At 44.6% G+C, this 14,235-nt stretch overlaps 1 protein-coding gene across 1 annotated transcript in view; it reads left to right on the top strand.

Moving 5' to 3' along the window:
* LOC311312856 (zinc finger CCHC domain-containing protein 2-like) overlaps positions 1-14,235 on the top strand; it is a gene marked incomplete at both ends in the record, with an annotated part of 80,806 nt that overhangs the window by 64,694 nt on the left and 1,877 nt on the right. Inside the window, 6 exons of the mRNA XM_084442863.1 lie at positions 1,962-2,024; positions 4,359-4,419; positions 4,653-4,794; positions 7,563-7,615; positions 8,093-8,172; positions 12,295-12,384. Of these exons, the coding sequence (XP_084298989.1) occupies positions 1,962-2,024; positions 4,359-4,419; positions 4,653-4,794; positions 7,563-7,615; positions 8,093-8,172; positions 12,295-12,384 (489 nt within the window). The remainder of the gene's footprint in view (positions 1-1,961; positions 2,025-4,358; positions 4,420-4,652; positions 4,795-7,562; positions 7,616-8,092; positions 8,173-12,294; positions 12,385-14,235) is intronic.

The following is a 14,235-nucleotide window of genomic DNA, read 5'->3' on the forward strand; positions in this document are numbered from 1 at the left end:
ATATGTCGTAAATAAGGTCCAGGTTGTCAAAAACGAGCATTGTCCTTTAATACCTCCCTCTGTTAATACCTCCCTCTGTTAATAGCCCCCTCATGTTAATACCCCCCTCTGTTAATACCCCCCTCCATTAAAACCCCCTCCGTTAAAGCTCCATCTGTTAATACCTCCCTCTGTTAATACCCCCCTCTGTTAATACCCCCCCCCCCTTAATACCCCTCTCCGTTAATACCCCCGCTGTTAATACCACCCTCTGTTAATACCACCCTCTGTTAATACCACCCTCTGTTAATACCCCCCTCTGTTAATACCCCCCTCCGTTAATACCCCCCTCCGTAAATCTCCCCCCCCCCACTGTTAATACCCCCTCCATTAATACCCCCCTCTTTTTATACCTCCCAGCCTGGCTGGCTACCCTCTACTCCCTGACCCCTCTGTTAAAAGCCTGGTATTGCTGAGTGTGTATGTTGGAATGCTCCTGAGCTCCCCAGTCTTTTACTGCGCTTTAAAATCGTTTTAAAAGTAAATGTTCCAGGAGCAAAATGAAATTTCCTTCCCTCTGATGGTGGTGGAGAGGAGATGGAGGAGAGGAGGAGGAGGAGAGGGGATCTGGTCTGTGGTCATCATGCGCCGGAGAGGCTGTCAAAGGTTTTATTAGAGGGGAAGAGCAGACGGTTTGACTATTTGACTATCCCTGGAGAACCACTGGTGGACAGATGGAGAGAGAGGGAGAAAGAGTTTCTTTCCAACTGCAACTGCCCTCACCAACAAGGCACAAGACCCCTGACATTGTTTAGTTTGTACGTGTTTGTAGATTATATTGTATATTGTATTGTACATTGTATTGTAGATTATATTTTTTTACTTTGTTATTGTATTTTGCACTGTCCTGTCTTGTTCTCACCCTGTTTATTATTATTGTTTATTGTCATGCACCAAAAGAGCAAGGCTAATTCCTCGTAGGTGAAAGCCTACTTGGCTAAAATAAAGATCAGAATCTGAGAAAATGACATGGTGAAGGAGTGAGTGGAAGAGAGAGAGAGTCATAGTGAAGGAGTGAGGAGAGACACCAGGGGGGTGTCAGCTCTGAGGGGAGGAGAGACGTCAGGCTGTGTTGTATTCCAGAAGACAGCCTTACAGCAGACCTGCCCACAGCCCTCACCTCAGACCTCTCTCTGTAACCTCAGCTGACCTGAGAGAAAGGTGATGGGTGAAGGGATATGGTGTGTGTGCATATGCGTGTGTGTGCGTGCATGTGTACACTATACAGAGTTCAGAGAGCCAGATGACACTGGGACTGACGGGTATCACACACACACATACACACACACACACACACACACACACACACACACACGAGGAGAGCAGGTACGGTAATAGAGCATGTAGGGGAGACTGAGAGCCTGAGGGTGACTGGTAACCAGAGGGGTGTCCTTGTCTTTCTGAGAGTCGTTGTGTCTGCCTGAAAACAAAGTCCTTCGAGATGTAGAGGTGCTGCTGAGGTGTTGATGTTGAGGTGCTGCTGAGGTGTTTGTGTTGAGGGGCTGCTGAGATGTTGCGGTGTTGATGTTGAGGTGCTCTTGAGATGTTGAGGTGCTGCTGAGGTGTTGCTGAAATGTTGAGGTGTTGATGTTGGGGTGCTGCTGAAGTGTTAAGGTGCTGCTGAGGTGTTGCGGTGCTGTCAAGGTGTTGAGGTGCTGCTGATGTGTTGATGTTGAGGTGCTGCTGAGATGTTGAGGTGCTGCTAAGGTGTTGGTGTTGAGGTGCTGCTGAGGTGTTGAGGTCAGGTGCTGTTGAGGTGCTGCTGAGATGTTGAAGTGTTGATGTTGAGATGCTCCTGAGGTGTTGATGTTGAGGTGCTGCTGGAGTATTGAGGTTCTGCTGAGGTGCTGCTGAGGTGTTGAGGTGCCATTGAGGTGCTGCTGAGGTGTTGAGGTGACTCATTTCTGAGTGTGTGTCTCCAGGTAGCCATGTCCCGCTGGGGTCCTACAAGGAGGACTGCTCAGAGGCTTCCAGCCAGGAGGAAGGTGTGTATGACCCCGCGCCTGCCGCTACACACACACACACACAGGGTGGCTGTGGCTCAGGAGGTAGAACGGGTCATCCAATGATCGTAGAGTTGCCATTCGATTTCTAGCTCCTCCTGTCCACATGTCGAAGTGTCCTTCGGTGAGACACTGAACTTGAAATTGCTCCCAATGAGCAGGCTAGCACCTTGCATGGCAGCTGCCACCATTGGTGTGTGAATGTGTATTTGAATGGGTGAATAAAAGGCCATTGTAAAGCGCTTTGGCACAGTCCACACACACACACACACAGAGCCAGCCAACTTCCTCTAACCCTTAATCTCTTTAGCCCAAACAACAATCCAAAACACACCAACTATCCCTAACCCTAATTCTAACTCCAAATGTATCGATACCCTAACCCAGTTCGCAGTTGTCAAACCCCTACAATCTCTTCACAGAAGCACTGTTTTGCTTTGCAGTAGAGGCCGACCGATTATCGGTCACCGATATATCGGTACCCGATATGGCCTCATTTGGCCATTTCGGGTCATATCGGTATCGGTAAAATGTCTTCCGATACACGCCGATAGGAAAAATAAAATATATGCAAAAAGTACGTCTTGGGTCTGTTAAACCCTAGTGTAATGCTTTATTTTACACTACTTACAGTACTATTTAGCTGCTAGCCTGCTACAATATTTATTTTATTTTTGTTTATATGCCAAACTGTGATGCCAATGGTGCTGGTATTATTGTTGTCTGTGTCACTCCACTTCCACTACTACTTTTCTTAAGTTTTGAATAAACTTAAAGTCATTGGTTTAAGAAAGCAGCTGTCTGTGTACTACTGTCACTGGGACTGTACCTTTGCATAATCATATCGGTGCAAAATCTTTGCACAATCCACACAGAAAAAGGCCAGTTTTGATTCCAGCTCAAAAATTCACTATATCGGCTGCATATCGGTTATCCACGCTCTATAATCGGTTATCGGTATCGATCACAAAAATCCCTATCGGTCGGGCTCTACTTTGCAGTTGTAATCCAGTAAGGCTGTTGTTGTACCTGTTAGCTACTGTATATCAGTAACCTCCTGAGTGGAAGCAGGAATCCCTCTGTCAGAGAACTATGCAGAGGTTTCAGCTCACCCACATGTGGCATCTGACACTGGGCCCTGTCCCCCTGTCACCGGCACTGGGTATTGATTCATGTGTTTTCCACATGAGGGAGGGATATGTGTGACTTCCTCTGGTTGGCTTCCACAGGGAATATGGAAATCCTCCTAGAGGCTGGCTCACTAACACGCTACATAGCTGGCTCACTAACATGCTAGCTAGCTGGCTCACTAACACGCTACCTAGCTGGTTCACTAACATGGTCACTAGCTGACTCACTAACACACTAGCTAGCCGGCTCACTAACACACTAGCTAGCCGGCTCACGGACACAATAGCTAGCTGGCTCACTAACACACTAGCTAGCTGGCTCACTAACACGCTAGCTAGCTGGCTCACTGACACAGTAGCTAGCTGGCCTACTCTTCCTGTTTGCTTTGGGAGGAAGTTTGAAAAGCCTTATCTCTCTCTGCCTTTCTCTCTCTCTCTCTCTCTGCCTTTCTTTCCCCGTCCCTCTTTTTTTTTGCTTCCCACCCTTCCATTTCAGGACTGTATTTGCCAGTCTGTCCGTGCTGCGGGTCGAGGGCTAATCATCATCATAGGCCTAGCTTTTGCTAATGCTAGCTTTAGCCGTGCTAATGCTAGCCTCTATCACAGTCCGGCCATCTCAAAGCCTGCACTACCCAGACATTGCGATGCTAAATTGCATTTTTTCTCAAAGCTTCCAATCATAATACTAAACAGTAAACTAACAAGTGTCTATCTCGTCATCAGCCTGGTGTATCATCCAGCTGGCAGAGCAGACTTATGTAGGAGTAGAGAGAGAGAGAAGGGGGAGAGAGAGAGAAACTGTCTCCTTCAGACTGTCTAGCTCTCTTTCTCAAGGACACTACCAGAGCTTCAGCATGCTTGGTGTTGGCCTAGTTTCTGGAGGCTGCCAACAAAACATGCATTGTGCTATAGGCTGGTCTGTCTGGGTGTGCACTGTTGACACAACTCTGTAAGCTTAGTTTAAACCAATTATTTTCATATTAGTGTGCTGCAGGTAGCTAGAGTCATGTGGTCAGGTTATGTAATTCACTTTGGAAGAATGTAGTTTGAGAACACCAATGAACTGAATTACTGTTGTCTCTCTCTCTCTCTCTCTCTCTCTCTCTCTCTCTTTCTCTCTCTGCTTTTCTCTCCCCGTCCCTTTTTTTCTTCATTTGCTTCCCTCCTTCCCTCCCTCTCTCCTCAGATGGCGAACCCTATGTTCAAGGACACAGGAAGAAGCATGGGAGTCGGAGCCCCAGTCTAGGGTGTGTATGATTCTCCTCTCTGGTCCCTAAATCCCTCAGTCCTCTGCACTACACTGTACACTCCTGGACAGGAGTAAGCAATATGGCCGCTATTCACTCCCTGCTTATCCAGACCTTTACTAGTCAGTTAAGTGAAGGACACAAGGGGAGGTGGCCCCTAAACACTACTGGATTACACCCCATCACTGACCCCAAGCCATGTGCACCCATCTAATTCTTCCCCACTCCAACAGTGTCTCGAGTGCCAAAGGTTCCCAGGGGGAGAGTTGGAGGGCGGGCCACGGGGCGGAGCTGAACGGCCAGGCGGAGTGGAGGAAGAGGAACTGCTCTCTGAAGACGCCCCAGGAAGCAGGGCTGCTGCAAGGCCCGGAGCAGGTGAGTCTGACCTCTGACCCTGACCTGACCTCTCTACATTGTATGACCTCTGACCCTGACCTCTCTACACAGTGTGACCTCTGACCCCTGTCCTGCCCTCTCTGCACAGTCTGACCTCTGTCCTGACCCCTGTCCTGACCTCTCTACACAATCTGCTTCCAGTCATTCCACTTCTATTCATTCTAATTCGATGAAGTCCTATGAGTACCGGCCACTAGCTGCATGTTGTCAGTCAGAGTGATGTCTAATTATCGACGTGTGGGAACTAGGGAACTAGGGTTGTATATGAACTATGTAGGTTTGAGTGTAAGGACTTGAATATGAGGACACTACTAGGGTTGTGTATGAACTAGAGTAGTGTATGGACTAGGATTGTGTATGATAGGGATGCAGATAGTCCGATTATATGGCACAGCTTCTGCTAATCGTGTACGAAATACTAGTCAGCTAAACTAAATAGAATATGATTTGATAAAAAAATAAAATAAAAAGATAAAATAAAAAAGATTTAAATAATTAGTCACCTCACTCACAGTAGCCTACTCCAGTCCTGAACAGAAACAAGCCAGCAACGCACATAAGCCAGGCTGGACCTGGCCTGGTTTTAGGGCCGTGTTCCAACTTGAAATAAATATGTTTAGAGACATGTATGAACTAGGGTTGTGTATGAACTAGGGTTGTGTATGAACTAGGGTTGTGTATGAACTAGGGTATTGTATGAACTAGGGTTGTGTATGAACTAGGATAGTGTATGAACTAGGGTTGTTTATGAACGAGGGTTGTGTATGAACTAGGCTAGTGTATGATAGTCTGGGGCCTTTCTCGTTCGGTGTTGTTTCGCCGGTCTAGAGCGGAAGCGCGATGACGCATCACATAATCATCCGGTCTGGACCGGAAGAACAGTTATTGTAATGTTTTTACTGTAGGCTGCACATGGTGAAGTTTCGAGTAGATAACATTCGCAATGGCATCACCAGGCATAACACCGCCGAAAATTGTAAAAGAAGATGCGAGGAGAACTACCGGTTAAGGAAAAATAAAGCAAGCGGATGTTGGAGGCGGGCTCTACAGGCTCGAGCCGGATGATGGGGCGGGCTTAAGGCAGTGAAGTAAATAGATACCAGGCTCTTCTCCCCGAGGAGAGACTGGTGACGCGAGGCTAGTGTATGAACGAGAGTTGTGTATGAACGAGGGTTGTGTATGAACTAGGGTTGTGTATGAACTAGGGTTGTGTATGAACGTGGGTTGTGTTTGAACTAGGCTAGTGTATGAACTAGGGTTGTGTATGAACTAGGGTTGTGTATGAACTGGAATAGTGTATGAACAAGGGTAGTGTATGAACTAGGGTAGTGTATGAACTAGGGTTGTGTATGAACTAGGCTAGTGTATGAACTACGCTAGTGTATGAGGACTGGGTGTGTGCGCGTATCAGTCACACACGGAGTGGTGCAGGGTATTTCTCCCCTGGCTTTAGTGACATCAGTCAGAGAGTGTGTGTGAGTGTGTGAGAGTGTGTGAGAGAGAGAGACAGAGAGAGAGAGAGAAGGGTGAGTGTGTCTCCCCTGGCTTTAGTGACATCAGTCAGAGCATGTGTGTACTCTGCTGACAAAGCACATTCTTTCAGCAGCGCCCCTTGATGTGGCCTCATGCGGACGCTCTCTTAACGGGTCAACACTACACAGTACAGTTAGACATGTATACACAGTACAGCTAGACATGTATACACAGTACAGTTAGACATGTATACACAGTACAGCTAGACATCTATACACAGTACAGTTAGACATGTTTACACAGTACAGTTAGACATGTATACACAGTACAGCTAGACATGTATACTCTAACAGCTAGACATATATATTTATATACCACATATAAAGATGTATTAATGTATAAATAACCCTCATGTCATATTCATAGAGAAAGTGTGTCTGGCCATAGTAGTGATGGGATGTAATGGTAGTTTCAGATACCGTATGTGTGTGTGGAATGTGAGGGTCTCCTGCATGCTGAGTCTGAACACAGGGTTGTATGTGTGTGTGTTTGTTTGTGTGTTTGTGTGCGGGTGACATAGACATGCATATGTGTGAAATATGCCTCTAAAGTGACACACATAGGCCTGTTGAGCTCAGCAGGTGTAGCCTGCATGACTGGCTGCTATCAGAGAAGGTGAAACTGAGCTACCTTTGACCCCCTCCCTAGCTGGAGGTCAGGGTGAGAGTCCAGCCCTGCCTGGTCATGTGACTGTATAGTAAACTAGACATATTATGTAACAATGCTCTGAATGACATTCCGCCCAGCTGATTAACAGCATGAGATATAAACAAACAAACAAACACCCAGCTGTATGGGGAGCTGAAACTGAAACCTACTGGTATGATGTTCACTAGTATTTTAGACTTGCTGGTTCACATTCACATCTGTTCTCCCCTGTGCCAGAATGGTCTGGAATGTAAAATGTGTGACACCTGTCAGAACTCCTGGTTGGTGGTGTGACATTCTGTTACCTGAACAATTTGTTTTAAATTGTACCCATTGTCATGGCATATCTCCTTGCCTGATGATCATACAGGTCTCTCCTTTGTCTCTCCTGGCCTGGTCATACATATCTCTCCTGGTCTGTCTCTCCTGGTCTGGTCATATGTCTCTCCTGGTCTGATCGTATGTCTCTCCTGGTCTGGTCATATGTCTTTCCTGGTCTGGTCATATATCTCCTGGTCTTGTCGTATGTCTATCCTGGTCTGATCATACTTGTCTCTCTTTGTCAGCAGGAGGAGAAGAGGAGGAGCAAGAACAAGTCCCGTCCACTGGGACCAGACAGGTCAGCAGCAACAGGAATTGATGACGTCACAAAGCTGCTTATGTCAGTGCATCATCCCGGCCCCTGGTGGGCAGAGTCTGCAGCATGGAGGGCTGAGACACCAACGCACCTGGCGTGCCTCAGACAGCTCCTCCTAGAATGACCAAAAAGCTAATGTCAAAGGCAAACAAAGAAATCTACTGGAAAAAGACCAGCCACATCCGAAGAAGGAAGTGTCAGATGAGTTACACATGAGAACTGTCTCAGCACTTCCTGTTTGCTCTGACACTTCCTTATTAATACAGGGAGTCATCCACACTGCTCCGTGTGTATGATCTGGTGTCATGGTGCTACTGAGGGAGGAAAGTTGATCACACACTTCCCTCACACACACACACACACACACACACACACACACACACACACACACACAAACGTCCCCAGGCAGAATGAAGTTGCTGGGCTCTCAGGTGCCGTGTGTGGTGTGTGTGTATATAGACAGGCTGTGTTCCTTGGCAGCACAGCCAGGCCTCCAGCAGACTCTGGCCTGACAGGAAGCTGCTGTGTGAGTGCCTGCTGTCAGCCTGCCCTGCATATTGCACTATGCTAACGTGTTACCAGTAGAAGTTAGCTTAGCATTAGCATTGTCTTCCCGGTACCACTCAAATGATTATAAAGGGCACAATGTTATGCTAACATGTTAGCAATGGTTAGCATGCTACTCCCTGTCATCTATTGGACAGTCTGTCAGCCCTTAGTTGCCCCTTCCTATGTCCTCTGTAATGCTGTCATCTTCCTCTCTCTTCCATCCCTCCTTCTCTCTCTCTCTCTCTCTCTCAGGGAGAAGGGGAAGAAGGCAGAAGGGAGAGCTTCCTATCTGGCCAATGGGAGCATAGCGCCACCTTTGTCACGTGGAGGGAGACAGCCAGACAGGAAAGGTGGGTTTGGACACACAGACACACAGGTCCACCACAGGGTTGCTTGTGGTCTTGAAGATATTGAGTCTTATCACATTCATCCTGTGGTTCATTGAACCACAAGGGAGCAGTGTAGAGTTTTAGAAGACAGCAGCTCCTCACTCTGAACTACTCAGCTCGCTGAGGTATGAGAACTTTTAGAAGTACTTCACCTTCTAGGGCTTTGACACTCAAACAAGATCGTTAGCAGGTCTTTCTTTTGCTCTCTATCCATTTAGTGGTTTGTCTCTGTGCATGGTGTAGTGTAGTAATGTGTGGTGTAGTAATGTGTGTGATGTAGTAATGTGTGGTGTAGTAATGCGTGTGGCGTAGTAATGCGTGGTTTAGTTATATGTGGTGTAGTAATGTGTGGTGTAGTAATGTGTGGTGTAGTAATGCGTAGTGTAGTAACGTGTGGTGTAGTAATGTGTGTTTTAGTAATGTTTGTGGTGTAGTAATGTGTGGTCTAGTAATATGGATGGTGTGGTGTAGTAATGTGTGTGGTCTGGTGTAGTAATGTGTGTGGTACAGTAATGTGGATGGGGTGGTGTAGTCATTGGCGATTTTATAGGGGGGGCAAGTGCCCCCCCCGATTGGACAGCCCAACTCTGCTCAGATTCTTAAAAAAAAAAAAAAAAAAAACTTTTTTTTTTTTTTTTACTAATTAACACAATTATTAAATACATAATTGTGGTTTGTACCAGTTTGTGTTAGATCATCATTAATTTTAAAAGTGTATTTATTACTTAAACTAGGCTACCTTTAAAAATATATATATATTCATAATCCACTAATGGCACAACTCGTCCGTCGAAAAAAATGAGATCTGACTGTACTGCTCAGTGCTCAACAAGCTACAACTAGCCAACCTGCTCATAATGGCAAAAAGAGCTATAAAAACAATTTACCACTTCTTCATAAAATAAAATAAAATCTGGCAATGCTAATGAAGAAGCTACCACTCGAAATGACAGCGCAGCAGGTGCAATCGAATGCAGAAGTGCTCCAGAGGCTATCGGAGCTAGCACTAGCACTAGCAACATCACTTCACAACTGGTATTCTTTGTAAATAGATGGGACGAGACGGCAGAACAGTTTTTTTTTTTTTTTCTCACGTCAAAATGTTGCCCCCCCTACTCTCAGAGGGTAAAATCGCCTATGGGTGTAGTAATGTGGTGTAGTAATGTGTGTGGTGTAGTAACGTGTGGAGTAGTAGTGTGTGGTGGAGTAATGGGTGTAGTAATGTGTGGTGTAGTAATGTGTGGTGTTGTAATGTGTGGTGTGGTGTAGTAATGTGTGGTGCAGCAACATGTAGTGTAGTAGTGTGTGGTTTAGTAGTGTGTGGTCTAGTAGTGTGTGGTGTAGTAGTGTTTGGTGTAGTAGTGTGTGGTGTAGTAGTGTGTGATGTAGTAATGTGTGTGGTGTAGTAATGAGTGGTGTACTAACGTGGGGTGTAGTAACGCGTGGTATAGTGTGTGGTGTAGTAATGTGCAGTTTAGTAATGTGTGGTGTAGTAATGTGTGGTGTAGTATCGTGTGGTGTAGTAATGTGTGGTGTAGTAACGTGGTGTAGTAATCAGGGCTTAAAAACGAAATTATTCAATCGGTTCGCTCCGAGCAGAACCAGCATATTTAACGTTTCCGTTCTCGTGTCCCGCCACCAACATAGCGTTCCTGAACCGGTTAAGAACGAAAAATAACGTTCCGTTCACCGTTCCGGGGGAGTTAGCCTATTAAGACTCTATAGGCCTACAGTATTTCTTGTAAGGTAGGCTATAACCTAATCAACAAGTCTAGGGTTGTGGTGGCCTTATTGCCAACAATATTAGCCTTGGTGATGTGTGCTGTAGTGTAGCCTTGTTGATTATTTTACAAGAAATACGCAACATTGGTCCTATTCCCGTATGCTCTTAATCCACACCGTAAACTATGCGCAGGTCTATCTTAAGTCATCATCATAGCTCATCATCCTTTAAAAAATATTTTCTTGTACTGTTGCTGCAAGCTATTTTATTCTGCGCCTCTAGGCCTATTGTTTGTTTTTATTTTGTTTTATGTTTTATGTTATTTATAAATAATTAGTCACCTCATTCATTCATCTGCGCAATCCCTATTGTTTATGCTGCGTTCCTTTTGAGCTCCGGATTTCGCGCCTATATGCCTAATACGTAGCCTATCGTCTGACATCCGCGGTCTTTAATATTATAGTAATTTAACTTATGCTATTCAATGATCAGGGGTGCACGGCACATTGTCACTAAAGTGTGCTCATATTAATTAATGTAGCCTAATCATTTGGTTTGTGAAAGTCAAGACGTGACGGAAATCTGTGCAACAATAGGCTATGACTAGATTCCAAGAGGCGCGTTCTCTTTCACAGCCTAATTGCCGAGTAGGACTCTGAAGGAGGCAGACCATTACATTTGCAAAACATAGGTTTATGCATACTAGTATACATCCAAGTAACTGTCACAAAGTATTCCGTGTTTTAGCCAAACCAGACTTGGAGCGAGATGCTCAACGAGTGAAAATTGGCTTCCGCTGAATGTTGGTTATAAAGATAGAGGAACTTTATTGCAGACACGCAGGTCCATATAAAACATTATATTTGCACAGTAGGCAGGTCCATATAAAACATTATATTTGCACAGTAGGCTATTAGTTCTTTAACTTTATTATTTCCATCGTTCTTTGTGGACCAATATTGGAATAAATTTGCCTTCGAACGTTATTGCCCTCCCTGACATCCGCGGTCTTTATGTGAAATCTAGTTTTAGCCTACTGAAACATTACAGGCTATAGGCTAGCCTACTCTTCTTCAATTAAACAAAATAAATCACATTGATATCTTTGCTAAGTAAAAAGCTGTAAGGACAGGCTGAACTACTGTTTTGCACTGGCAAACAAAGGAGAGTGTGACAGCCCTGCGCAACGCGTGCAAATTGGCTGCCGCTGAGTGGTTGGGAAACATCAAGAATAGTCATGCATCTTAACTTGCAGAGTTTGAGAAACATCCTCAATTTTTCTAAATAGCACTTGTAGAAAATTGGGAATCCTGTTTTTAGACTAGTCATGTAATCGGTTACAAAACCACCGTCTAGTCGTCAGTGAAAATAGTCGCTGCGCACATCCCTAGTCTGAACTAGGCTATGGTGTGTTGTTGTAATATCTAAATCTCTTCATTTCGCTAAGCAAGCATTTAAGATCCTGACTGAAATAACAGATTTAGGGGCCTAGGCTACATTACAAAAACAGGACAAGATGTAGGCTACAAATTTAATACATTTAATTTAGCCTATTCGGCCATAAAAGGCTCAGCTTTCTTCTTTTTTAAAATAATTTTTAAGTTATATAGGCCTACTACAAAGAACGAAAAAATAACGTTATTAACCGGTTTTAAAGATTTCAGTTCTGGAACAATTAAAGACCATTTCGTTTTCGTTCCAGTTTTTGTTCCTCGTAAAATACCGTTCGTTTTCGGTTTTCGTTTCCGTTCCTTGAACCGGTTCGGAGCCTTGGTAGTAATGTGTGGTGTACTAACGTGTGGTGTAGTAACGTGGTGTAGTAATGTGTGGTGTACTAACGTGTGGTGTAGTAATGTGTGGTGTGTCTCTGGATGGGGTACTGTAGCAATAGAGATTTGAATATGATCGTTCCATTGATCTAGTGGTGTGTGTGTGTGTGTGTGTGTGTGTGTGTGTGTGTGTGTGTGTGTGTGTGTGCGCGTGCGTGCGTGCGTGCGCAGATGGAGAAACGTCGTCTGAGAGCTACAGCTCCCCCTCCAGCCCCCAGCACCACCGAGAGAGTTTGGACAGTGAGGATGAGAAGAACCAAGGTAGGGGACAACACACACACACAAATACTTGATTTGATTCCACAAATTAAATTACAGCTATCAGGGAATCAAATATAATAGGGCAAGACAGTTCCAGAACACTCAAGGATACACATAGCACCTTCTTTTCCACACAGCAAGGCTGCCTATTGAAGAATCTAGGGAGAAATGTCTCTAATATCTACATAGTCTTACTGCTATTAGTGTTGTCACGATACCAATATTTGACCTGTGATACTATACCAGCCAAAGTATCACGATACCAAGTAGTATCACGATACCGCAGCATTTACATTTTTCTTTTATTTTTATGAACGTGCAATGTACAGTACATTACAATACAGTGTAATCACTTTATATGAGTGGTGCATGAATAACATGCATTTAACGCATTACATTGTAACTCTACAGGTAAGTAAAAATATATTATGCATATTATTAATATTAAATATTTAAAATGCATATCTAACAACAACAGAATCAGCCATGTATACACACAAGTGTAGTATCACCAACCACCAGTAAAGGTCAGCGGAGAGCCACTGGGTTTTGGTTGATGGCAGTGACATCAACATGCTTTATCTAGCTTTCACTTTCGTTTAAAGGACAATGCTCGTTTTTGACAACCTGGTCCTTATTTACGACATATTATGTAAGACGTTTGTAAGACTCACCGAGATCACTTTGGTGTTGTTCGGAGGCATGTAGAAGAAATTTAAAATCCAGCGCGAGCCAGTATATCCATGTAATGGCGGTGGTCGGGGCACTTAGCAGTTTCTAAAAATCTATTTTCTGCCGCGAAACGGTTGTTTTCATCAATCTGTCTTGATGAATCGCTAGTTGTGCTTACATAGAGTATAGGCCTGTTGTGGTTTTCACATGCCATGATCTTTAGAAACGTCTTTCGAAACGAAATAGCTTCCTCACTTGCTCCAGCACGCATTCGCACAGCGCGCAATCGTTGCTCCAGCACGCTGTGCGCATGCGTGCTGGAGCAAGTGAGGAAGCTATTTCGTGTCTAAAGACGTTTCTAAAGATCATATTACAGAGGCATGTGAAAAACAACACAACAGGCCTATGCTCTATGCTCTATAATATGTCGTAAATAAGGTCCAGGTTGTCAAAAACGAGCATTGTCCTTTAAGTCAAAACCAGATCAAATGACCACATGTCAAGAGGTGGATATCATTGGATTATCATTGGATTCGTCTCAGCCTACATAATCTAGCTCACATTATTTTAAGGAGTTTGGAGTTGGAATGAGAGGATGACAAATTTCATTCAACAGCTGTGCATGACGACATGACAGCAGGTAGGCTAATGTTACTTCATTAGCTAGCCAGCTGGCTAGCATTGGCTGGCTAGCTAGCAACAGCAGCACACGCTTTAGCCAAGAGGTTTATTCATAAATTTTTGTAATATTAGCTAATGGCAAGAACACTGCTAGTTATAACAAATGAAGTCATACTAACCTCATTAGCTCGTCTGTATTCCAGTGCAAGGTCTGGATGACGAGATTGTAGATGCTTTATTAAGTTTGATGTGTTGCCTCCTTTTGCCTGTACGGCATTGCTGCATCACCTGCACAACGGACGGCCATCATCTATCGCTTTTCATTGTTTATATGGTTTAAAACCAAAATAGTTCCATATTAAACTTTTCGAGTTGTTTCTTAAATAATGTTACATTTGATGGTATGGACTCGGAGCTAGGGAACGCTTCTGACAGTACGATAGCCTACTGAGAACAAGACTGGCTTGCGCCCAGGCATACAGATAACGTCAATATTGTGACTGCGGAGTTGCATGTGTGCGCGAGCCAACACATTGGGAGCTGTCACAACGGTGTCGC

Source organism: Borostomias antarcticus (assembly GCF_949987555.1).
Source record: "Borostomias antarcticus genome assembly, chromosome: 9".
In the NCBI taxonomy this organism is placed as follows: domain Eukaryota; kingdom Metazoa; phylum Chordata; class Actinopteri; order Stomiiformes; family Stomiidae; genus Borostomias; species Borostomias antarcticus.